At 41.7% G+C, this 24,305-nt stretch overlaps 1 protein-coding gene across 1 annotated transcript in view; it reads left to right on the top strand.

The window, feature by feature from the left end:
- PAPPA2 (pappalysin 2) overlaps positions 1-24,305 on the top strand; it is a 319,782-nt gene that overhangs the window by 141,696 nt on the left and 153,781 nt on the right. Inside the window, exons 4-9 of the mRNA XM_061183079.1 lie at positions 6,535-6,828; positions 8,469-8,661; positions 12,302-12,423; positions 15,438-15,927; positions 18,988-19,116; positions 21,372-21,463. Of these exons, the coding sequence (XP_061039062.1) occupies positions 6,535-6,828; positions 8,469-8,661; positions 12,302-12,423; positions 15,438-15,927; positions 18,988-19,116; positions 21,372-21,463 (1,320 nt within the window). The remainder of the gene's footprint in view (positions 1-6,534; positions 6,829-8,468; positions 8,662-12,301; positions 12,424-15,437; positions 15,928-18,987; positions 19,117-21,371; positions 21,464-24,305) is intronic.

The following is a 24,305-nucleotide window of genomic DNA, read 5'->3' as shown; positions in this document are numbered from 1 at the left end:
CAGGTGATGCTGGTAACCTAAGATGACCCTTGTTCCCATCACAGGGTCCTTCTCCTTCAGGGATTCTCTGGAAGGCTCTCTATCACCCTGCCCTCTTAGCCTCACTGGTCAGCATTCTTCTTTAGAACTAGGCTCCTTACTCAGGAATCCATCACCGGAATGAGGCAAAACCCCCCTGTTGTCAGATCACATGCACCTGTTTTGAATCTTTATCCCTTTACTGGGGTCTCAAAAGATGGATTACAGTCCATTTTATCTGGACCCACCACCGTCTATACATTCGCATTATTTCCTTTTTATCTCTTTTCCTCCAGCTTAGGAGAATCTTTTCTAGGCTAAAATGTGGTGGTAGTGTTGGTAATGTGAGGCAAGGATTACTTTCCTCCATTTATCTATCATGCTGGCTAAACCATGGAGTCCTCTCAGGGAATGGTATAGATTTTGGAAATCTCACATCCAGAAAAGGACTTCTTTCCTTGCTTTTCACTCTGTAATGTAAGGTAATGAATGAATGCAGGTAATGAATGTATGCAAGAGAGTCTGGCAGTAGGGTAAGGGGGAGGGAGGCAAGGAACCACTTGGGTGAAATGTTAGTATTTCCAAAATGTTGCCCCTCAATTCACACTATTACTTCAAAATTTCCCCTGAGTAGGTACTCTTGGTCTGGTGGTCAGTCCCTAGGAAGCCTTGTAGGACAGGCGTTGGGGAGGTGAATGAGAGTAGAAAGAGTCTAATAGTGTCTCAGAGTGAAGACTGAAGGGCCAAGGTATGGTTGAAACATATATTGACATGTCTTTCTACTTCCTGTTTCAAAATGGCAGGTGAGAGCAGAGAACACAAAGGAAGGAATTCTATTGTAGGAAAGGGAATCCCGTCCCTCCCATCCTATCACCACATTTATCCCTCAATTATGTTTTAATTTTATCCTTCCAGATGAGAAAAGACAAAAATGAACAGTGGTTCTGAGTGTAGGAAATGATAATTATAGTCTCTAAAACTAGAGAAGTAGGAAGGAAAAGGTTATTGACACTACATAAAAAGGGGTCTTGAACCTACCAGCAAGGTCTATGAAGAATTAAGCCTACTGTCCCAATCCCTTAAGATTTCCTTTCCTCCCACAGTCACTAATTTCAGGCTACTGCAAATAATTTTTGAATGCCAATATGCTGTCTATGAAGAGAATGGGCACTTGTCTATCTGAAACTCTGTCCAATTCATTTCTGTCTTCTGGGTGTCCCTGGGTCTTAAGATCAGAATAACATGGAAACAAAGTGTGAGCAGCTTAGAGGCAAATCAGAGCTCCTTATGTGAAGGTATTTGTCTGCCTTGCCTGGTGATGTCTGGTATCACTCTGTGAGGTCTGCCCAGTTTGTGGTCAGACCCTAGCTTTCATTTTCTTGGTGAATGAAGATGGTTAGGTGGGAGCCAGTGAGGGGTGGGAGCAAATGAGTGTGTGTGGCCAGGCTGCATTATGTAATTATAATAATATTGACAACAGTCTAATACACATTTTGAATTACTTTGTTATGGAAAATAAGCTAAATGCTTATTTATCTGCATTACTATCAATACTTCAATTTTTATAACAACCCTTTGAGGTAGGAACTCTTGTTATTTCCATTGAACAGATCGGGAAATAGCCTTAGCACTTTTAAAGAATGTCCCCCTAAATAAAGATCAATACATTTCCAGTGAGAGTCCACAGCCAAAGAAGGAGCCCTGGTCACTCCAAAGGCCACTTAGTGTGAGAGAGGCTTCTGTGCAATGGTGTAAGGAGTAACCACTTGTAACCTCTCGGAGTATGACCCATGTTGTTAGTAACGAAAATGGAGGAAAGTGTGGGGCATAAGTACCCACTTCAGAAGATGATGCTGGTTTGCTTGAATATTAAAAATAGTCCTGGAAGGTAGCATTTTGTACTATCTTTTCCTGATTTCTATTAAGTTCCTCCTGGAAAAGTATTGCTCATTCCCCTGTGAGGGTAAGTTGAACCCAAGTGACAGAGAAGACAGGAAGGAGTTGCCACTCTTGGGACTCGGTTTTTACTTATTATATGTCATGTCTTCTTCCTTCTTTTTTTTAAATTGAAATATGATTTACAATGTTGTGTTAGTTTCAGGTGTACAGCAAAGTGATATATATATATATGTATATACTTTTTCAGATTCTTTTCCATTATAGGTTATTACAAGATACTGAATATAGTCCCCTGTGCTATACAGTAGGTCCCTATCGTTTACCTATTTTATATACAGTAGTGTGTATACATTAAGCCCATACTCCTAATTTATCCCTCCCCCACCTTTACCCTTTGGTAACCATAAGTTTGTTTTCTATATCTGTGAGTCTATTTCTGTTTTGTAAATAAGTTCATTTGTATAATTTTTTTAGAGTCCACATATAAGTGATATCATATGATACTTGTCTTTCTCTGTCTGACTTACTTCACTTAGTATGATAATCTCTAGGTTCATCCATGTTGCTGTAGATGGTATTATGTCATTCTTTTTTATGGCTGAGTAATATTCCATTGTGCGTATGTACCACATCTTCTTTATCCATTCATCTGTTGGTGGACATTTAGGTTGCTTCCATGTTTTGGCTATTGTAAAGAGTGCTGCTATGAACATTGGAGTACATGTATCTTTTCGAATTAGAGTTTTTATCTTTTTCTGGATACATGCCCAGGAGAGGGATTGCAGGATCATATGGTAGCTCTATTTTTAGCTTTTTAAGGAACCTCCATACTGTTCTCCATAGTGGCTGTACCAATTTACCTTCCCACCAACAGTGTAGGATGGTTCCCTTCTCTCCACACCCTCTTCTTTTTCCTTCTTAATGAAAAGTTTTCACCTTCCTCTTTTTAAATTTTGACCAACATTCCTCTTTAGATTTTGAGTCTTATGCCTCACTCAGACTTTGGCATAAGCGTGTGGTTTGTGTGTGTGTGTGTGTGTGTGTGTGTGTGTGTGTCTGTGTGTGTGTTATTTTCATTAAAATGTGAAAGAACTTTTATAAAGTAAACCATGAAATAAGTAATGTCTTTCTTCCCCATATGGGTGTATCAGTGTGTGTGTCTCTGAGTGATTAAAACCCACTCCCCTAATAACTTAACCAGTTTGTTTTAGCTGGAATAAAGAGGGATTGAGAGCAGTGTGGGATGCCCATGCTCAGGAGAGAGGAAGGAGAGCACACACTTGCGGGAATGGTGTGAGGATGAACAGGCAGTGAGTGTATCACTTGACCATCTGTAGCAGATAGAGTAGATGTCTGCGGCTGCTCATTCCCAGCCTTTCCCCTTCTCCTCAGGCTACTGAGAGATGGGAGTCTGGGAACACAACTCACCAAGCCGAGGTGGTGATAGTCCATAACACAAATTCCTCCACGTGGTTTTTATGATTGTCTCACTCCGTCCTGCATGCTAGCTCTCAGAGGCACAGGAGGAGAATAGGAAGGACTCTTAGCCATAAGCCCATGTAGCCCCCTCACTTTACAGAAGAGACCTTGGGAAAGGTTAAAGAGCAGGGCCAGTGTCACACAGCTAGTCAGGGTCAGGACCACATTTCAAAGTCCTTAAGTTCTAATCTATAACCTTGGGGTCTACTGGACAGAATTACTGTAAGAGGTCCAGGGTCTTGACCTTTTTCCTTAACATAGGTTGGTGTACACAGCACTTACTCCTGAATGAGAGTATACACTATTCTAATTATATAGTAAGTAAGCTCATTACTAGGTGTTCCATACAGATGATTTGGGGCTAGAAGTGTCATCTCTCTGGAATCAAAAATATAACTGTCAGTAAATGTGTTCAAAGGCTTATGCTTTTCGTTAAAATTTAAGTGCCGTATGGTTAAATCTATATTCTCCTGCTTTGGGGATGTGTATTAAGGGTGCTGTGGATGAGAACTCTGGCCAATTGTCCTTGGCATGGAGGAGATTTGCTGGAAGGGCTGAGGATTTGCATGTTTATGCTTCTTCCTCCTCTTATAAATAACCAGGTTTATTGAAAAGAGACTGTGAATATTTTTAGATTTGGAAAAATTTCATTTGGACTTGAGGCAGAGACTTCTAGAGGTTGATAAGAAGCCTACTATTATCATGACCATGCTCATATCCACTTTGAGTGCCCCAAGGCCACACTCCCAGCCTATGTCTTTGACACATGCTACTTTTGCTAGACCTTCTTCCTGGAACCTTATTTCTGTTCAGCTCTAGTTCCTTTCTCTGCTGCTGGAGGAGATCCCAAGAGAACTTGTCTTGGACTTACCATAGGATGAGGAGGTATTTGACATTTGCTCAGGGGCAAGAATATGGATAGAAAATAACTATTGATTGGGAAGCTTTTTGGTCTTTGGTAGTATTTCATGCATTGCGCTCCGAGTAATTCAGTATTCCATACGTCAAAAAGTATTCTACCCCAAACAGGTTCTGTGTTCAAATAAATTTGGGGCACAAAGGATTAAACAAAATTGCTGCAGGACTTTTCAGAACCTTTAACAAAACAGTTCTCAGGTACAATGTGAATCTTCCAGAGGACGTATGGCATGCTACCTTTCTTTCCTCAAGCATATTTAACCACTGATACTACTTTTTTTTGCAAAGAATCACCCAGGACCAGAGTTTATGAACACAATTTGGGAAAAACTACTCAGCGTAGATACTCAAAACTTATAGGCAAGTTGTAGCCGTTCAAAATTTGATTCTGGCAAATTGGTATAGGCAATTTGGAGAGAACAAAAACGTGTTCTGTTAGAATCCTCATTGATGTGAAGGTCGATATTGCTGTTAGAGAACCGAGAGCATAATGGTGTATAACTTTGATGATAATTATTACTGAAACTGGATATGTAAACATGAAGCGGAAGGCATCTTGAAAGATGGAAATATTTCATTTTACCAGGTTTATTCAAATACTGGACACCCTGGATGTTTTTGAAATAGATCTGTTTTCAAACTAATTTTTACCTATAGGTTGACATAATAATGATGCACAAATGTATAAAATTATACAGAATATATTTTTATAGAAGGAAAAAATAATAATGTTGAATGTTTACTGGGAGTAATAGAAATGATAAACAAGGGAGATGAGGTCTAGCTTTGTTTTAGATGTGAAAGTAGACAGTATATCTCAGGACAAGTCTAAGCATGGCTTGGTTAATGTCAGCATGTCTGAGTAGACTAGAAGAAACTAGAACTTGGATTTAGAAACTGCCCTTTGCAATATGGTAGTCACTAAAAAGGTAGATTGAGCTGCCCATTACAGAAACCAATGGGTGTAGCACCAGATACCCTGGTGACTGTATCCTGCCCATAAAACCATGTATGTAGTTGTCTATAGGGTATTGTGTAGAGTTCAGGAATGGGACATATTGAATATGATCTGGCAAAAGAAAGGCAGGGCTATTCTTCTGGGGGGTCCGCTATACTCAGCAGACTATTGAAACAGGGAGGACTTAGGTAGGAGGAATGAAGCAAGTCTGGGGAACTGGGATTGGATCTGGGACACAAGGGCAGGATCAGCCTGGAAATACAGCTAGGGTGACTCTGGATCCCAGAGGGTTGGTCCAGAGCTGTTGACATTCCCTCTTCCAGGTCCTGGAGATGAAGATGGGTCTGATCCTAACAATGTTTAGGGGTGAAGAAGGAAAGTCTTCCATGGGGAGAGGAGAGAAGCAGGGATTGGGAACTAGACAGATAGAAGTTGGGATACTCAGAGATCCTTAGCCTTTTCTCTTGTAATATACAGTGATACCACTAGGTCTTTCATCTAAGCCCAGATTGGATGCAATGGATGGAACTCTTCTCTGAAACACCTCCCTTGGTGTTCTCAGGGAGATTTGGGAGGAATGAGAGTGGAGCAAATTCCTGTAGTGCCCATGACATTCGGAATTTCATGGTAGTTCAGTTGGACTTGTCTTTTGTCTCAGTGGTTGTTAGCTCCTTGAGATTAGGGGTCATAAAATCAGAAGCATCATGTACAACGGTCATTTACTAAACTCCTTCAATGTGCCAAATGCTTTAAAAAAGGAGTGCTCTCATCTCCACTTTACAGACAACAAAACTGAGCTTCTAGAAGGTCAGATAGCTGTTCAAGTCCTCAGAGAATCCCATGTGCTTTCAGTTGGACCAATGGCTCTCAACCAGAAGTTTTAAAAAATAGTGAGGCATGTACCCCATCCTCAACTATTTGGATTCATTTCACTGGGGCTGGCATTTGGACATCTGTATTTTTCAACAGGTGATTTTAATGCACAGCCAGGGCTGAGAATCCTGGCCCTCTATCATGTCACCTTGTCTGTATTGTTATCTCTGGCATTTAATACAGCACTCACCCAAGACAGAGATTAAAGACATGTTTATTGATTGGTTCAGAAGGTATTTGTGGCCAGAGGGAAGACCAGGGACTGAATGCCACTAGAAGTTATGAAGCACCCCCTTAGAGGCTGGAATTGAACATTCAATGTTTACCAGAAGACAGAGGGTGGCTATTTATTACATGCTTAGAGATGTTTTGCAAACCTTCCATTACAGGTGGTGTTGTCCTCAACCCAGCCTATTATGGCATGCCTGGCCACACCAACATCATGATCCATGAGGTGGGGCATGTCCTGGGACTCTACCATGTCTTCAAAGGGGTCAGTGAAAGAGAATCCTGTGACGACCCCTGCAGGGAGACGGTGCCGTCCATGGATACAGGAGACCTCTGTGCCGACACTGCCCCCACTCCCAAGAGTAAGCTGTGCCAGGACCCAGAGCCTATCAATGACACCTGTGGCTTCACCCACTTCCCAGGGGCTCCATTCAGCAACTACATGAGTTATACAGGTATCACAACAGTCCTGATGTCTTTGTTTTTTATTAAGATTACATGGGAGCCTTTTGGGGCCGGGAGGGTGGAGGTATGGGAATTAGAGAGGATTATCAAGCAGTCATTCATGCCAGAGAGTTGAAGTGTATTTGTCATGGCATATTCTTTTTTTTTTTTTTCATGTCTTTGAAGAACTTAAATATTGAAATATTAAGGGTCTCATTGACTAGATTCTCCTCCACTAAAAATTAAAAGATAAGCATATTTCTATCTCAGTTAAAAAAAGGGAAAAAGCCAAAAGCTCTCTTGAGAGCCCTTTGACCTCTAGAACTTGGTTATTTTGCTTCTTTCCCATATTCGTAGGGATTTACTCTGAAGGAGAGTCCAAAGGTGATGGAGAAAGAGGTTTCTGGTTCAAAGTGGCTCTTTGTACTATTTTTGAAGTTGGTCAAGAAGATGGCCCTGGTTAATTTTAAGCTCAGAGTTCCTTTTTCTGTTGTGTCATTTTTTAAAGTATCAGATTCTCTTCTTCCAACACTAGACAAGGGCTGATTCTTAGCTTGCCTACAGAAAATGGTGCTGTTTCATTTAAAAAATGGTACTTTCTTGGTCCTGGTTTTGTTGTCTTGGATTATGCTTCTACTTTGTCCTTTCACACCTCCCTTGTTTCTGTCAAAAAGTAATACTACTCATCATCTCCTGATAATGGACTTAAATTTATCCCTAAAATTAAGGACTGATGTGATTTGATGACTTATTCCAGTGGTGAAGGAAGGAAGTAATTTTTCTATAACATCCAGGGGCTTGTTGGTGATAAGTTCTAGATAACTATCCAAAAAAAACAAAGAAAGAAAAGATAACTGGCAGATGCTGACCATGCCTTTGCAGGGAAGAAAAAGTGCTGAGCTGGTCCTGTGAGTGACCCATCAATATATTCCTATCTAAGTCTCATCTTGGTGCATGATTCAGGTACATCAAATTCATAAGGACCAACATCCTTGCCTCTCCCAACAAGCACACAGTGGCCCTTGCCAGGGCAGAGAGACCAGACAATGGGGTGCGGAGGGCAGAGCTATTTAGGCACCACCTTTGAAGTGGACAGAGGAAACATCTAAGAAGCAGAAGGGAGTGTTTCACTGGTGGGCCTTCATGGAAGAAGGCCTGGAAGCTAAGATAACTCCTTTTCTAACCCTATGAAAAGTGTACCTAATAGGAAATTTTACCAGCTCTAAAAGGAAGTTGAGGATCACCATTCCCAGTCCTGCTGCCTGCTTGACTTTTTGGCTTTCTCTCCTCTTGAGCATCTCTATGAATGCTCACTTACCTGGGCCAAAGTCACTGGGCATAAAGCAGGTGTCTGAGACTCCACACATGTTCACGAATTAAAAGGCCATATGCTGAAACACTGCCATCTTGTGGTTTCCTGAATAAGCAATGTCAGCTCAGAGCAACCCTGAACCCCTGGGCGCGAGTCTCACTCTGGCCAACATCAAGGTAAACATCAAGCCCAACTTACTTTAGAGATAAGCCAGTGCTCTTCTCTGCCTTCTCTTTCCCACTTCCAGCCTAGATATTTCCTGGCAAAATCTATCCCTACCTTGGTGGACATTGCAGGTTAAAACCTCCATCTCTCTTGTTCCCTTTTTTGTCTCTGCAGATGACGACTGCACTGACAGCTTCACCCCTAACCAAGTGGCCCGAATGCACTGCTATTTGGACCTTGTATATCAGCAATGGAGTCAAAGCCGAAAGCCCACCCCCATTCCCATCCCACCCATGGTCATCGGGCAGACCCCCCTGTCCCTCACTATCCACTGGCTGCCTCCAATTAGTGGAGTTGTGTATGACAGGTGAGAGAGGCACTGGTATCTTTCTCTGTGGCATTTCTTGTGAACAAGGGGAAGGATGTGACGTTGGGGGAACCCCAGTTTGGAACTATAAATATGCACCGCTACTCAGGGCTGCCTCCGCCACCCTGCTCGGTGCTCATCTCCTGAGCAGAGCTCATGGGGCTCTCACGTCAGCCAATGGTGCATCATATGTGCCCACTCCTTGGCGAGGGGCATCCGGATGTTTCCTAATATCACATCTGGTGGGCTTCTAGGAGCTGCGAAGAGGTTGACAAATGTGATAAAAAATGACCTGACAAAACTGAGATGGCATTTGCCACCTGTCCAGGTCAGCTGTTCCTCCTTGGTGTAAGGGTGGAGCAGGGGCTTGCTACTTGCACAGTGGTGTCTGGAAGAAGGGAAGTAGGGTATGTTCCTCCAGGCAGTTCTGGGGGTGAGTGGGTGGCTGGCAACTCAAGCTGTGCATCAGGGGCTTAACTGGCTCGTGTGGGCATTTCTAATGCCTCCTCTGTGTCCTGTTGTACCCCGTGCCTACCCTATGCCTACCCCACTTATGGCTACTATCTTGCGGAATTGTCATTATCTGTTCATTTTCCTATCTGCTCCACTACTCAACTGGCAATTCCTTGGGGTCAGGACTATTTTTTTGTATCTTTGTCTCTTGGCCTGCCACAATAAACAGCTAATTCATGTTTATTGAAGAGAATCATTACACCTAAACTTGGTTTTTATTCATCCTTTGCATATTGGTGTATAATGAATACCAGGAAAATTTTTGTGGAAAAGAGAGAAGGTAGGAAAAGGATGACATCTGACAATTGGTGGGAGGATGGGGGAATGTGGTTTAACTGAAAAGGGCCAGAACCCCATCCACGACCTGCTCTCCGTTTTCAAAACCTACCACTGTGGGCTCTTCGGTCCTTCTATGTGTGAGGCACTGTGCGAGGTATTTTACCTGCAATTGTCTTATTTTGTCCTTGCAGTGAGCCCAATCCCTGCTATATAAGTGAGGAATCCGAGGCATAGAGAAGCACACGGTGGCTAGCCCAGGACACCACAGCTGGATAGAGCTGAATTGGGGGTATCCCCTGGAATTTCAGAAATGGAGGACATGGAATAGATTGTTTCTGTGAATTTAGAGCTTTCCCCTTTAGCAGGTGGAGGGTCCCTCATCTGTGTGTCACGCTTCCCTTCTGGGTGTCAGATCCCAACTACGGAGCTGAATGTCCCTGAAGCATGTTCCTGTGTACTCCAGCTTTGCTGAAAGCCTGGGAGAGAGGACAGGGAGAGACAGGGATGGGAGGAAGCAGGTGAACCGTTTTTCAAAGTGGCTTTCCCGGCCTTCTGGGATCTTGGAACCTGTCCTTGACACCTGGTGTACACTTAATGCATGACATTACTTAGACCCCGCAATCCTATAAAGCAGTTTTGATTGTCATCGGCACCCAAGCTCTCATGGGTTCCCTGTGTGAGTCAACATATATCTCTGTGATGTGTGTAAGAATCCTCTTCCTGCACGTGTGACCTAGTGCAGCTTGGGTTGCTCTGGCTGAACAATAGGTCCTCTGTGGGCATGTGCAGACCCGTGTCTTACATCAGTTTATGTAACACATGTAAACAATTTAATCTTTCAATTCTCTCTCTGGTACAAACGTTACGATAAAGCAGACATCAGTGCTGGCTTGCTGCGAGGCTGTTGGCAGAAAAGGCTGCAGTTGGCTTCCTTTTCTCAGCGAGGTGGGCTACAGCGCTGAGGCCTCCTGACACGTGTGTCGGGGAAACTCACGTCACGTACCCAGCGATTTGTGTCACACTCGGAGTTATGTTTACTCCTCCCCAGTAGGTATTTGGAATCCTTATGTCAGAGAGGAGCCCAACCACGCACTAAGCAGCGGCCCCGGAAGAGCCAAGTGCATCAGGGAAATGTGGTTTGGAGTTGCGTCCGCAACAGAAGTGAGCGCTGACTGCAGTCGGGGGTTGGAGTTAACGACACCTTTTGGTTGCCAAAGTACTGGACACTTGATGGTGTTTGGGAACTTGCTCAGAGGAATTAAGAAACTTGCTGCGACTTTAGGCAATTTACTTCATCCCTCTGAGCCTGAGTGTCCTCGTTTGTAAACAGGGTTCTTACAGGGATTAGAAATAATTTATGAAAAGCACCTAGTGGAACAATGCCAGGTATATACGGTGCTTAATAAATGGGAGCTGGTAGCATACTTATTACCCTTATTTAACAATACTGTTTTGCCATTCTATTGCAAGATTTTACTTTTCTCCCTCTACTTGTTGAGAGACCTTGATTTGATGCCTCCGTTTGCAGATGGATCGTTCACAATTGGGCTTCCACAACCTATTAAGTATAAAATAAGCTACAAGGATATATTGTACCTCACAGGGAATATAGCCAATATCTCATAATAGCTGTAAATGGAGTATAACCTTTAAAAATGAATTGCTGTATTGTATACATATAACTTTTATAATATTGTACAGCAACGATACTTCAATAAATTAAAAAAAAAGATTCTAAGTATCAGAGACAGGCCTCATCAAGTGATTTCCCCTTGTTATTCAGCTATTGTTGTCATTACCTCTTCAAGATACGGTGCTTGAAGAGCTCTTCATAGGTGTATTAATAGTCTCAAGGATGCGCATAGAACAAGCTCTCACAGAGGGACTGCTGAGGCCAGTCTGTGTCCTAACTGCTGGGCATAGAAAGATAGAGCTTGGTCTGGATCTGCTCACAGGCAAAGGAGGAGGAATGGGAATGGGGATTCTCAACACCACAGATCAGTGCCCTACAATGGGAGCCAGAAGGTACAGTGGGTGCCCAGAAGAGAGAGTGCTGGCCATCCAGAGGAGTCAGGCTAAGTGCCACTGCAAAGGTTACATTTGCATGGGTCTTGAAGGATGAGTAGGAGCTTGCTAAACAGAGAAGCTTAGAAAGCCTATTTAGCCAGAGAGAGAACAGCAGGTTTCACGGAGCTGTGTGAAGGGTATGATGTATTTGTGAAATGGTGATTAGTTATTGTGATGGGAACATAAATGAAATTCATGAAGGGACTGAAGTAGGTAAGGCTGGAGCTATCCTCTGAAGGGCCCTGAATCATGGTAAGGAATTTAGATGTATCCCTATAGGCAATGGAGAACCAAGGAACGTTACATTTCATATGACTTTTATTTTATGTGTGTGATTAAAAGTAGAGAGTTAAAACATAAGAGCACGTATAACTAATAAGTTTACTGTGAAAATTGTTGCCTGTTTCAGTTGGGGGAATGCAAGGAGGCTTTGGATGACTTATTGAGAGTCAGTGTATAAGTCGTTTTATGTTGAAAGATTCAGATTGTAATTATTTTGTGTTGACTGGATAGAAGACCTCTTTCATCTCCACAGGCCTCCTTTATGACTTAGTTAAATTCTTCTGCTTCATAACCTTGAGATTTTCATGTCACTACGAATTTTGCAAAGATGAGGTCTATACAAGAAGGAAATGAGTTGAGAAATAGTTGTGTTCTCAGTTACCCACTAAGGCCTCACTACCCATTGCCACTCCCATGCCCCAAAGGTCTTGTGAATTTTGTTATCCCAGTTCATCTGATCTATTCTCCCCATCTCCACCCCCACCCATTGTTTTCCCAGGGTCCCGGGCAGCGTGTGTGGTGCCTGCACTGAAGATGGGACATTCCGTCAGTACGTGCACACGGCTTCCTCCCGGCGCGTGTGTGACTCCTCGGGTTACTGGACCCCAGAGGAGGCTGTGGGTAAAGGACCATGACTTTTTCATTTACACCTTGGTGGCCAAGGTGGACATGTGGGGTGGAGGTAAAGGGTGGAGCGGTGGCATGGTGAGAAAAAGGTAGTGTGCCTGTGTGCGTGCATGTGTGTGTGTGTGTGTGTGATGTGCTGGAAATCTCCAGGGGTCTGGGAATGACTCTGCCTGGTACCTTTGTGTGGATATCCTATGTGTGCTTAACGTGCCACTGGCTGTGGTGAAGCAGAGGGAATCATAGAGGACAGAGGGACGGAGAACTCAGGGGGCGACTTCAGGAGGAGCTAGCTCAGGCATGTCGTATTACATGTGCCTATCAGCCCATGGAGCAGCTTTGCCACATGACAACGTAAGCTGATCTCATCCTCCCCTCTATCAGGAGGCTAATAGAGAACACATTGCAGGGAACACTCATGCACACTGACTGAGCCAGTTTTGGCGCGGTGGGGTGGACTAGGTGTTCCAAACTGATCATTCTCATCTATGCTATTTTATGAGTCTATTAATCACTGGTACTCGTTGTGCTTTGGATGTGATCTAAGCTAGGCTCTAGGAGGGGGAAAATGTTTTTAGCTGTCCCCTTTCCTGTCCCACCCCCAACTTCTCAGTTACATATTCACTCACCTACCTATAACAGTGCCTCTACGACAAAGTAGAGCATGAATGCTACCCCAATTCAAGTCCAAAAATGCTACTGACATGAGTTTTAGCACCTTCTGATGAATGGCTTGACTTCTTCTACCGTCACCATCTTCAGTGTGTACCTAGTCATCACCTTTCTCTTTTTCTTATATTTTTTAAGAGCCTAAAAATGACTCAGTAAGACCTGTTGGACAGGGTCCTATTTGAATTAGTTTGTAGTCTTGACTCTGATAAGAAAAAAAAGGAGAACATTGGTCTAAGAGTCTACAGCATCCCCTTGGGCTCCCAGTTACTCAAATGACAGGAGCCTTGAGGAGGAATCTGGGGGGAGACAATTGACTTGATTGATCATATAGAACTTTTTTCAAATGATTTTTCAGGGAAGAATGGAAGGTGACTATAAAATTTACATTGGCACTGAGTAGGACTCATTTAGAGATTGGCATTTCATTAAAGGCCATTTTTGTGGCAAACAGTTTGTTCTGTGCTAGTGTTTTAATGCCCATTTGACTCTCTGGCCCTGTACTTTTTTTCTTTTTAATTCTTGGAAAAATTTAAAGTTATCTGGTAGAGGTGAAAGGAATTAGAAGTTCTGGGTCCTAACTCTTGTACTGTGTCTCCAGGCATACCAAATCAACTTTTAGGGCCTCCACTTCATCTCTTTATATGACATCATAATAAAAACTTTCTGACAGACAGTGCTGCTATTGAGTTGGCTTCCAAGGGCCTTTACTCTGCTAGTATTGGGGGATGCCTATTGGAAAATACTGCGAGGAAATACTGGTATTCCTTTGCTTTGAACAGGTGAAGAATCAAGTCATATTTTAAATGTATAAAATGAAAGGAATTGATTCCCCAGCAGAGCACACACAAACACATATATTTACAGATATGATCAAAATGTATTTAATGACACTTAATGGACATTTATTGACCACCAACTACATTCTGAATGCTATGAGGAATAGAAGATTGAACCAGACCTATTCCCTGCTTAATATCATCTTCTTGGAGAGAACTTCCCTGTCTCCCTGATCTAAAATAGCCCCCAGCCTCACACCATTATTCTCTAGTCCTTTATCCTCCTTTGTTTTTCTTCAGAGATGACATTATTATACTGATGCCTCTTTATTTATTGTTGTACCTGTCACCCTATGGTAAGATATATGTGGTCAAGACTTTTGTCTCTCTTGTTCACTACTCCATCTCTGATACCTAGATTTGTGCTAGGTGTGAAAGAGGTACACAGTCAATTTTTATTGAATTAATGAATGAATGGATTCACAATACAGGGAAGAAACAATAGGGATCATAAGATGTAACACACACACACATTTGAACTTATTTCCTCTGGGCTTTAGAACATTATTTTCCAAATCCTGAAGGGCTAAGTCATTCTATTTTTGCAAATGTAGTTTGCAAATATTTCTAAGGAACACTGTATAGATCTTCTACACTAATCTAGTAAGGCAGGAGTTAAATAGTGCGTATTTTATAAATGAGGAAATTGAGGCTTAGATAGACTGGCCACAGTCACACAGCTAATGCACAGCACCAATTACAGCCTAACTACTGCATCCTAATTTAGCAGTTTTCTTTCAATTCCCCTCATGTTATAGGAGAAACCTTGTATAGATTATTTCCACAGAGCTGACTTTATATGTTTGCGATATTTGATTTTTCACCATTACATTTTTACTTGGCTACTGAATCTCCTTTTTTTTCCACTCAAGAAAAGTGTTTCTATGTCCTGCCCGCAGTTTCCTCTGTGTAGTGCTCTACTGGCTTACATATATTTGAACTAAAAGGGAAGTTTCAATGTATCATTTTAAAGTTTGGCTAACAGTCCATTGGAAGGATTGCTAAGGTATGATCTTAGGGTATCAAAGAAGTTTTGTGAAAAGCCTAGTTAAACATTGTAGCAACAGCCTGAAACAAACATTGGCCTGATTAGTAAATAAAACAGCGCTTCAGAAACATTAATTTATCATAAATTATTAGTAAACTAAGTACAAATAATTCTCTTCTGCTCAAGGATTCTTTAAGGACATGACTTACCTTACCTGTATTGGTCTCATGTTTCCATCTAGGCTCTGGGTCACTCCATTCCGAATGCCATGCTGGATTTCTCTTGTTAAAGGGCACCAGGAAGTGGTGATTTGGAGCATAGTACTTTTGAATTGTTACACCTCTGTCTTCAGTAATACTTAAGATCTAACCTACTAAGCTGACCAGCTTCTCTAAGAATGTGCTCAAAGTTCTCTTCTGCTTCACTCTTTTTTCTGGCCCTTGATAGGGGCGACTCATTTTCAGATTTTTAATGGTGATTCCTGATGCGTCTGTCTTTCTGCTCATCTCCCTCAGGGCCTCCAGACGTGGATCAACCTTGTGAGCCAAGCTTGCAGGCCTGGAGTCCTGAGCTCCACCTGTACCACATGAACATGACGGTCCCCTGCCCTGCAGAAGGCTGTAGCCTGGAGCTGCTCTTCCAGCACCCAGTCCAAGCTGACACTCTCACCCTATGGGTCACCTACCTCTCCATGGACTCCTCCCAGGCGCTTTTTGACACAGAGATCTTGCTGGAACACCAGGAGTCCGTGCACCTAGGCCCCTTAGACACTTTCTGTGACACCCCACTCACTATCAAACTGCACGTTGATGGGAAAGTCTTGGGGGTGAAAGTCTACACCTTTGATGAGCGGATGGAGATTGATGCAGCTCTCCTGACTTCTCAGCCCCACAGTCCCTTGTGTTCTGGCTGCAGGCCCGTGAGGTACCAGGTCCTCCGTGAGCCCCCATTTGCCAGTGGCTTGCCCATGGTGGTGACACATCCTCACAGGAAATTCACAGACGTGTGAGTTGGGCAGTAGGGCTTTCTAAACCATGGGGCTTCCTGAGGCTTTGGGAGTGGGTTTGGCTTCCTTTTTCTCCATTTTTTAATATCCTGATATGCCCTTATTTGGAGAAATGTTCAGACTCTCAGAGGGGGTTTTATTCTAAAGTGGCATCTCTGAAATGAGCAAAAGTATTTCCCAGAAGGTGCAAGCAGGTGTTCTGACTGATGATGCCATCTTTACGATTATGGAAAAAAGAGGTTAGTATTTGATATGTTTCAGTTGGACTGAAAATATTAATTGCCATAAGTAAGTTGATCAGAGTCAGATATTCCTATCTGGTAACACAATTTGATTTTTGATCCTTGCTGTAACTTTTAAATAATCTGCCACAGCTCCTATACCATTCAAAGGTTATAGTCACCTCTTCTACAGCTAAGCAGAGAAGCCGAGGGTCCTGCAGACACTATACTCTACTTTCATGACTCATTCATTTTTCTTTCTTCCCTCCCTCCCTCCCTCCCTCTCTCTTTCCTTCTTTTCCAACCCTCCTCTTTCTCTTTCTTCTGTTCTTTCTACATTTAGTGAGTTCTTAAGTGCTCCTGGCACTGTGTGCTCAGTGGTGGGGACACAGACTAAGATAAGATCATTGGCTTAAAAGAGTTCAATGTCTATAGAGTAGGAGGCTGGTATCTCTAAAGGCAAATTTTCCTCACCTTATAATTTTCCTCAGAGGCTGCCCTGAGGGCAGAACTCAGGGTAAAACAAAAGTTTTATCAAAGGTGCTATACTGGTTAGTTTTCGCTGCATTAGAAATCATCACAAAACATAGTGGGTTAAAACAACAAATACTATTTCTCATGGTTCTATGGGTTGGCTGTGTGTACTCACCTGGTCCAGCTTGGCCAGGGCTAGGTGGCCCCAGGCGACCTCATGCACGCATTGGAGGCTCAGCTAAGACACTGGCACGGCTGGGAGGATGAAGTTCTCTTTCCCCATTGTCTCTCCTTCACTAGGAGGCTTTGCCTGGGCTTGTTCTCATGCTGGTGGAAGGCTTTCCAGAAGCAGGGATGGCAAGTCCCCAAACACTCACATTTTTCAAGCCTCTGCTTACATTACTCATGATATCATTCCACTAGCCAAAGCAGGTCACAGTCAATTCCAGATTCTGCGGGTGGCAAAATCAATTCTATTTCTTGATGAGAGAAACAGTAAAGTCACATCACAGAAGGGCATGCATCTGGGATGGGAAGAATTTATGGCCATTTTTCAGTCTGCCACAGCTACAAAAGAGTAGAGAAAAATGTTCACCTTGAATTTTACTACATTTTTCCTCTCATATTAGCTCTATGAATTAGAACGAGAAGACAGTGAAATGGTCAAAAAGCTCATGCAAAATAGGAGGATAGATCATGGGATGGATTTGAAAAGAAAAAAATATATTTTGGGGGGGTTTCTTTAGTAAGGCAATTAAAATGATATTTGTTATCTAACTTGATATACACACGTGCATGTGCGCGCACACACACACACACACGTACACACAACCTTTAAGGTCAATAATATCCCATTTTATAGATGAGAGAACTAAGGCTTAACTTTAATTGGGTTGAACAGAGCTCGTAAGTGGCAAGCTCAAGATTAAAATCCAATTTTCTGACTGAGTCTCATTTTGGTTCCCTTTCCTTAGTAACACGTTACCTTTTACAGACTCAGCTCATTGAAGGTCGGGGCTACCTGCTGCAGAGTTTTCTCCCCAAGAAGCGTAAACATATCCTGACGCTTCCTTCCAATCCTTTCCCAGCCACAGAGCAGTATAAGACTTTTATGCATGGCTGGATGAGAAGTCAGACAGAAACCACCCTGCGAAAGGGAAGCCATCAGAATTGATTAGGATATAAAACTGGTTTTGCTTTTGAAATATCTGGCCCTCTGATGAAGAGTGCTTCCCTACAGAAAGCTAATTTGGAAATTTATATCTTTCATAATTATGTGTCTTTCCTATTAAAATAACTAAAAGCCAGTACAGAGGTGTTTAAAGGTGTTTTTGAAACCCCACGACATTTCCTGTTTGCTGGTTGCAGCATCAAGCGAAAGAGTAGAGGCTTTGTGGTTGAGTCGAAGAGTGTGTTAAAGAAGAGAGGGTCTTGGCAGGAGAGCTGTGGGCACCACTTACGGCAGTCCCAACAGCCCTTTGAGATCCTGTTCTCCTAAGTCACTCCCATCCTAGCTTGACTTTAGTGGTACTTTTCCAATTAGGGCAGGCACTGGACAAAAATTAAGTTGAGGGCAGAATTTGTCTTTGGAACAAGCAACTTCCCTCTTGAGTCCCTTCCCCCTTGCAAATGTTCAGTCTCTCATGTTCTCCACTTGACCAGTGCACTTGGGCTCTAGATAGAATCAGATAAACTCCTTCCATCTCTGGTGTCAATTGGTAAAACTCCATTCCTGGTTTATATGTATTTTGGAGGTTAGGAGGTGGGGAGTCATTTAATGCATTTCCAGTTGTGGAATTTCTTGCATCCACACAATGATGATGGAAGTTGTTCTCACCTCCTTCTAGGAGAGAGTGGCTTTTCCTCTTAAGTATTCTGCCTCCTCAAGACAAGAATTCTCTTGAGAGACAAGAAAACTCTGATTCACAGACCCAAGAAGGGCCTTGCTGAGACCAAACTCTGAAACTTTCATCTTCAGTTTCTATGACTACTTGAATGATACAGAAGACTAGGTTTTCAATAGTTGGTGGTTTTCTGTGTGTGTATATGTAACATGGTAAAGATACACTCAAAATACCGTCCTCCTAGATTGCATAGGATTGTTAGTTCAGTTTTAATTCAGCAAGCATTTGTTGTACATTCACTATGTGGAATGTACTGGGACTACAGAACTGAATATGGTTTCAAACATTCTGCTGTTCTGTAAGACTATATGCCCTGATCTTTGTTTCAAACAATGTGGCATATGTTTAACATTTATATTCCCTGTAATATTTATTTTAAACTCCTGCAAACCATCTGAAAAGGACCCAGGGTGTGCCCCACTTCCTGGATGTGGTGGTTACAGCCCATTGGTTTCCACAGGGAGGTCACACCTGGGCAGATGTATCGGTACCAAGTTCAAGCTGCAGCTGGAGCAGAACTGGGAGAAGCTTCGCCTCCTCTGAGCCACATCCATGGAGCTCCTTACTGTGGAGATGGGAAGGTTGCAAGGTGAGGACATACTGTATGCTTGGTATTGTGTGAGGGAGGATGCCCTGCCCTGCTTGGACAAGGAGGGTTAGCCTCAAGTTTCAGCTTGACTCATTTGGGAAATGTAAGGGGCAGGGCACTATGTGATTCAAGTATTAAACAAAATCTAGGACCTAGTAGATATCTTGAGTGGTCAATCACATCTCTACGTAGTTAAGGCTGGGCCCACTTTTATTTAGAGCTCACCCCAGTCATAGATATTGGGGTTGATTCTGTGGGGACCCTCTTCAGGTTTCAGAGAACAACCGCTGGGCAGTGATTCAGGGCAGGAATTCATGGTGGAGAAGGTTACTTGCCAAATGATGCTGAAGGAGGATGTGAGGATAGCTTTTGGATCAGCTGCCTGTCTTATACTACTAATGAGCTGTGTGACCTGAGGAAAATCGGTATAGCTTTCTGAGCGTCACTTGCTCATTTGATCCCTGGAAGACCTGATTGTAATGTAATTTCCAGCTATTCCATAAAATCACCAAGGTAAAAATGGAATCACTTCTTTGATTTCTTAACATGCCATATTCGTTTTTCTGTTACCCTTTAGTGACATCAATCTAGAGGACTAATTCATTCTGGTTTGCCTGGGACTTGCCGGAATTTAGCACTGAATACTTCCATGTCCCAGTGATCACCCTATATTAACCTGTTCTGAATGCTTATCTAACCTAATATGTTACTTATATAAAGCTGCTGGGAGTAGGAGATTGGAAGGCTAGGCACTGTGATTTGTCTTAGATTCTGCATCCTAATAAGATGACTTATTTTTAATTTCCCAGATCAAGGAAAAGTACCTTACACCTTTTTTTTTTTTTTTTTTTTTTTTGGCCACACTGCATGGTTCGTGGGATCTTAGTTCCCCAACCAGGGATTGAACTAGGGCCCATGGCAATGAAAGCACCGAGTCTTAACCATTGGACCGCCAGGGAGTTCCCAGTATCTTATATCTTGAAGACCTAATAGAAAGCAATCTATAGCCTTTCTTGGGGTTTCATCCCATTGTTTAGTAATTACTAAATATTGTTTATCTTTTCAATCTTCTAAGATTCCTAAGCTTTACTGTAAATCTACTCCTTTTCATAGAAATATAAACACCAAATGTTCGCAGACCTCAGAACTATATCAAGTGACTGAGGTCACTTTAATACCCAAACCTTGCTAGTTTGCTGCCACCTTCTGCCTTACTCAGTCTCAGCTTGCCTCTCCTCCTCCTCCATCTCAATTAAATATCTCCCTGGGGATGCCTCACATATGCACAGAACAAATCTGGCTGTTGTTGATGTTCTCCCTGGCTGCCACATTTTAAGTCTGCTCCCCACTAGTTAAGGTGTCTGCAGCGCTAGATTACCATTGCTACCCAGACAGAGTCCTCCTTGAACAAAATACTTGGCTTTGTGTCATAGCATCTCCTACAGCAGTCCTCTGATGGAGTTTCTGATGCCCCATGGTGCCACATCTGCCTGCGGAGCTGGGGCAGAAAGAGGCAAGGGCCCTCTTCCTAATCTGATATTACACATTCTAGCCTGGGCTTTGCAACAGCTTCACCTGTAGCAACACCTGCTTGGCTACTGGGCCTCACGAGGCTCTTTATCAAAATGTTCCTTTAAACTCTGCCTGTATTCCCTCTCTGTAAACAGTCATACTTAGTTCTGCCATCCAATGAGAAGATATCTCTGAATTGCAGCTTTGTCTCAGCTAGAGGCACTCCATTACACATAAAGCAGGAAGGAGCTGTACAAATCATTTAATCCACTCTTTAAAACGCAGAAATGTGTAGATTCATTCTAAGGGAATCACAGATCCCCAAGAAGTCATCCTCAGATTCTAGTTTAATAAGTTTTTATTAGAAGCTAAAAGTTGTCACTTTGGATATCACTTGTCAGTAAGAAAATGGATAGAAAACAAAACCACACGCAGATGGGCAGGTTTCCTCCTCACTAGATCAGCTAACTGCTTTTAGGATTCCCCTCATTATGAGGTTGATAGGTCTTTTCTAGTGTAAGATCATCTTCCGGAAACACTGGCAGGACCCCTGATGGATCTACTAATGTGTCTGAGCCATGAGCTACTTTTCCTGTAAAAGCATTCTCTTAGCTCCTACTTCTCTCCCGCTTGCATTTTTTAATACATAGAAGGAGTTTTAAGAACTTGAAGTGATGATAACCAAACAAGAAGAATCATTTTATGTATGTATGTACATAAGAATGTACACTTTTACCTTCTAGGAGCCTGGGCGAAGAGTGTGATGATGGAGACCTTTTGAGTGGAGATGGCTGCTCAAGGGCATGTGAACTAGAGGAAGGTTTCAACTGTGTAGGTGAGTTTAGAAACACCTGCCTAGGCTTATGTCCTATTTTTGGAGGGGTCTCTGTGTCTTATTTTTGTGAGCTCTTACTGATAATAACAATAACATTTGATGTGTCTATTGTGTGCCTGGCACTAATTGTTTCACATATATTTTCCCATTTAATCCCTACAATAAATATGAGGAGACTAAACGGAGGCACAGAGAGCTTAAATAACTTGCTTTCTCTTGTACAGCTAGAAGTGATGACGTCAAGATTTGAACTAAGGAAACAAAGCTCTAGAGTCTACGTGTTAAACCACTAGGTCACCCTGCCTCTTAGATCAATGTTACCAAGGATTGCTCTTGGGTCCTCATGTCTAATGTCAGACTGTCAGCCAAGTAGCACAATCCCACAGATTCTACATAAAAATTAGGGTAGGGTATGTTTTAAGCCAAAGGGAGTACAAGATATCTCTTGATGTCTGTGTTTAATAGATAAGATCATGAAGAATGGCAGAGGGTCATAACATTTCTTAATCCTGGTGAATCACTGGTAATAAATTATTACTAGGTGGCTTTGACTCTAGTCTCTTGATACACAGGAAGGCCCTCTAGAACACTTCTCCCAATTCTGATTAAAACCATCAACAGGCTTCTTTGTAGATTATTTTTCCATTCCCTTATGCATACATTGCAGTGATTCTGTGCAATATACTCATCAAAGTTACTTTAAAAAGCAGTGCATTTAAAAATATTTTAATGTTTCTAAATCTCAAGATAAAGTCAGGTATGATTATAATTATGTAGAATTTATTAAGGTATTAAATACTTATGTAGAGTTCATTAAGGTATTAAATACTATACAGAACACACAAATGCCCCTGCTCTCCAGAGCAGAATAAACAATTATAAAATCTTAGTAGTTTTACATCCATCCGTCTAACAAAACATGTTCAGTGCCCACCATATACCACAAGTTTAATAGAGACCCTTCTCCCTTCCTGTGTCCAGCTTCCTTCCCTTATAGAAATCTATCAGTTCTTGAGAGATGGACCTCTAGCTTTTGCTTATATGCATTTAGCAGTAAAGTATGCACCTTGAAAGAGACCATTCTGTTTAAAAGTAGCATTATCTGTTATAAAATTCTTTTCCCCTTTTCTGGTTTGGAAACTGCGACTCAGAGCATTTTAGTGACTCATCCACGGGCATACAACGAGGTCTCTGCAGAGCCAACACTGGAACTCAGCTTTCCTAATTCTTAATCAAGTGCTTTTTCCTTGCTATGAAACTACAGAGGATAAATTTTTTTCCTGTTTTATTTGACTACCATTCAGATATTTGAAATGCCTCCCCATTATTCTCCTTTCCAATCCAAACATCCCCTCATGTGATTAGGTTTCCAGACCCTTTCCTATTTACCCTAACCTGGCATGCTTCATGTGGTCAATGCCCAGAAAGGAATTCAATACTCTAGTTGTGGTCTGGCTGTGCAGAATACACTGAACCGATTACCTCCCCTCTTCTGTACACAAGTATTTGTTAATTCCATCTCTGTTTGCATCATTTCTTTCTGGTAGCACATAGTGGGCTCATCTCACACACACACACACACACACACACACACACACACTGCCTTCACCAGTGAAGCTCAAGTCTCATTTAACTTAAAAGCAGACCTTACTTTGTTTCTATCACATTTGATTCCATTAAATTTGGCTCATATTTCTTTACCCTCCAACTCCAGGAAGACTATAGCTAAATTATTTTAACTTTACAGGGCAAAGTTAAAATGATCTATTCCACAGTTAGACATTTGTTTCAGTGAGTAATATGCTCATAGTATGCTAAAGATGTAGTTCTATTCCATTATTTCTCAAAAGATTAAGTTTGAAGGAACCATTGTGAAATGTGTTGTAAAAGTGGTCTGCTATTTTTTCATGGATTTGAAGAAACAGAGGCAAACATTTTCATAGTAAACAAAAAATAGAGAAGAAGCAAGGAGAAACAGTCACTGGATTATATAGAAAAACAAAACATGTATACATATGTATGTTATAAAAGTATGTGATAAAATACATATTATAAAAATAAACATATATTCATATATACATTTATGTGTATACAAAATATGTACATACATATAAACTATACATACACATATATGTATATGTGTGTATATAAACTACACATACATATAAGCATACATATAAAATATACATACATATATATTTTTATATATATATATATATATATATATATATATATACGTGTGTGTATATATTTATATATGGAATCCTCATGGAGAAGTCATTCCAAATACACATATATTGGTTTTAGGGGAGTGACTTAGAAAGACCATGGCTTTAATGGAATGCAGGAGTTTAAAACCCAAAATAGGCTTAGAACCAAGTCCTAGGAATAGTGGCTTATTCCTGGCAAGCAGAGGTAGATTTACCACAGAAGGGTCTTAGACTTGAAATTATTAAGGATAATAATTAGTAACTACATATTGATGAGCAGCTGAAAAATTACTGGAACAGTCTTGTATTTCTGTGAAGAATTTAAAATAAAAAGAATGGTATAGTAACAGTTAATTTTAGTGATGATGTTACTGAGTGTGTACCTATGTGTTGATTTATTTTAAATCTTGATCTTATTTGCATGTCCTATTATTTTAAGTAGAAATGAGGAATTAGAATATGTTACTAATATGGGTAGAAAATGCAATAGTACTTAATAAATGGCTTTATAACTGCATCTCAGCTTTTTACATTTGAAGAAAGCTATTTTACATATCTATGGTTAGTTCAGACTATTCACTTAGTAGGAGTTATCCTATGAGCAAGTATGGACTTGTCCAGGGAATACAGCT

The sequence above is a fragment of the Eubalaena glacialis genome, chromosome 3, assembly GCF_028564815.1.
Source record: "Eubalaena glacialis isolate mEubGla1 chromosome 3, mEubGla1.1.hap2.+ XY, whole genome shotgun sequence".
Classification (NCBI taxonomy): domain Eukaryota; kingdom Metazoa; phylum Chordata; class Mammalia; order Artiodactyla; family Balaenidae; genus Eubalaena; species Eubalaena glacialis.
The sequence above is the reverse complement of the archived record's forward strand: the minus strand, read 5'-3'. Positions and strand labels throughout refer to the sequence as shown.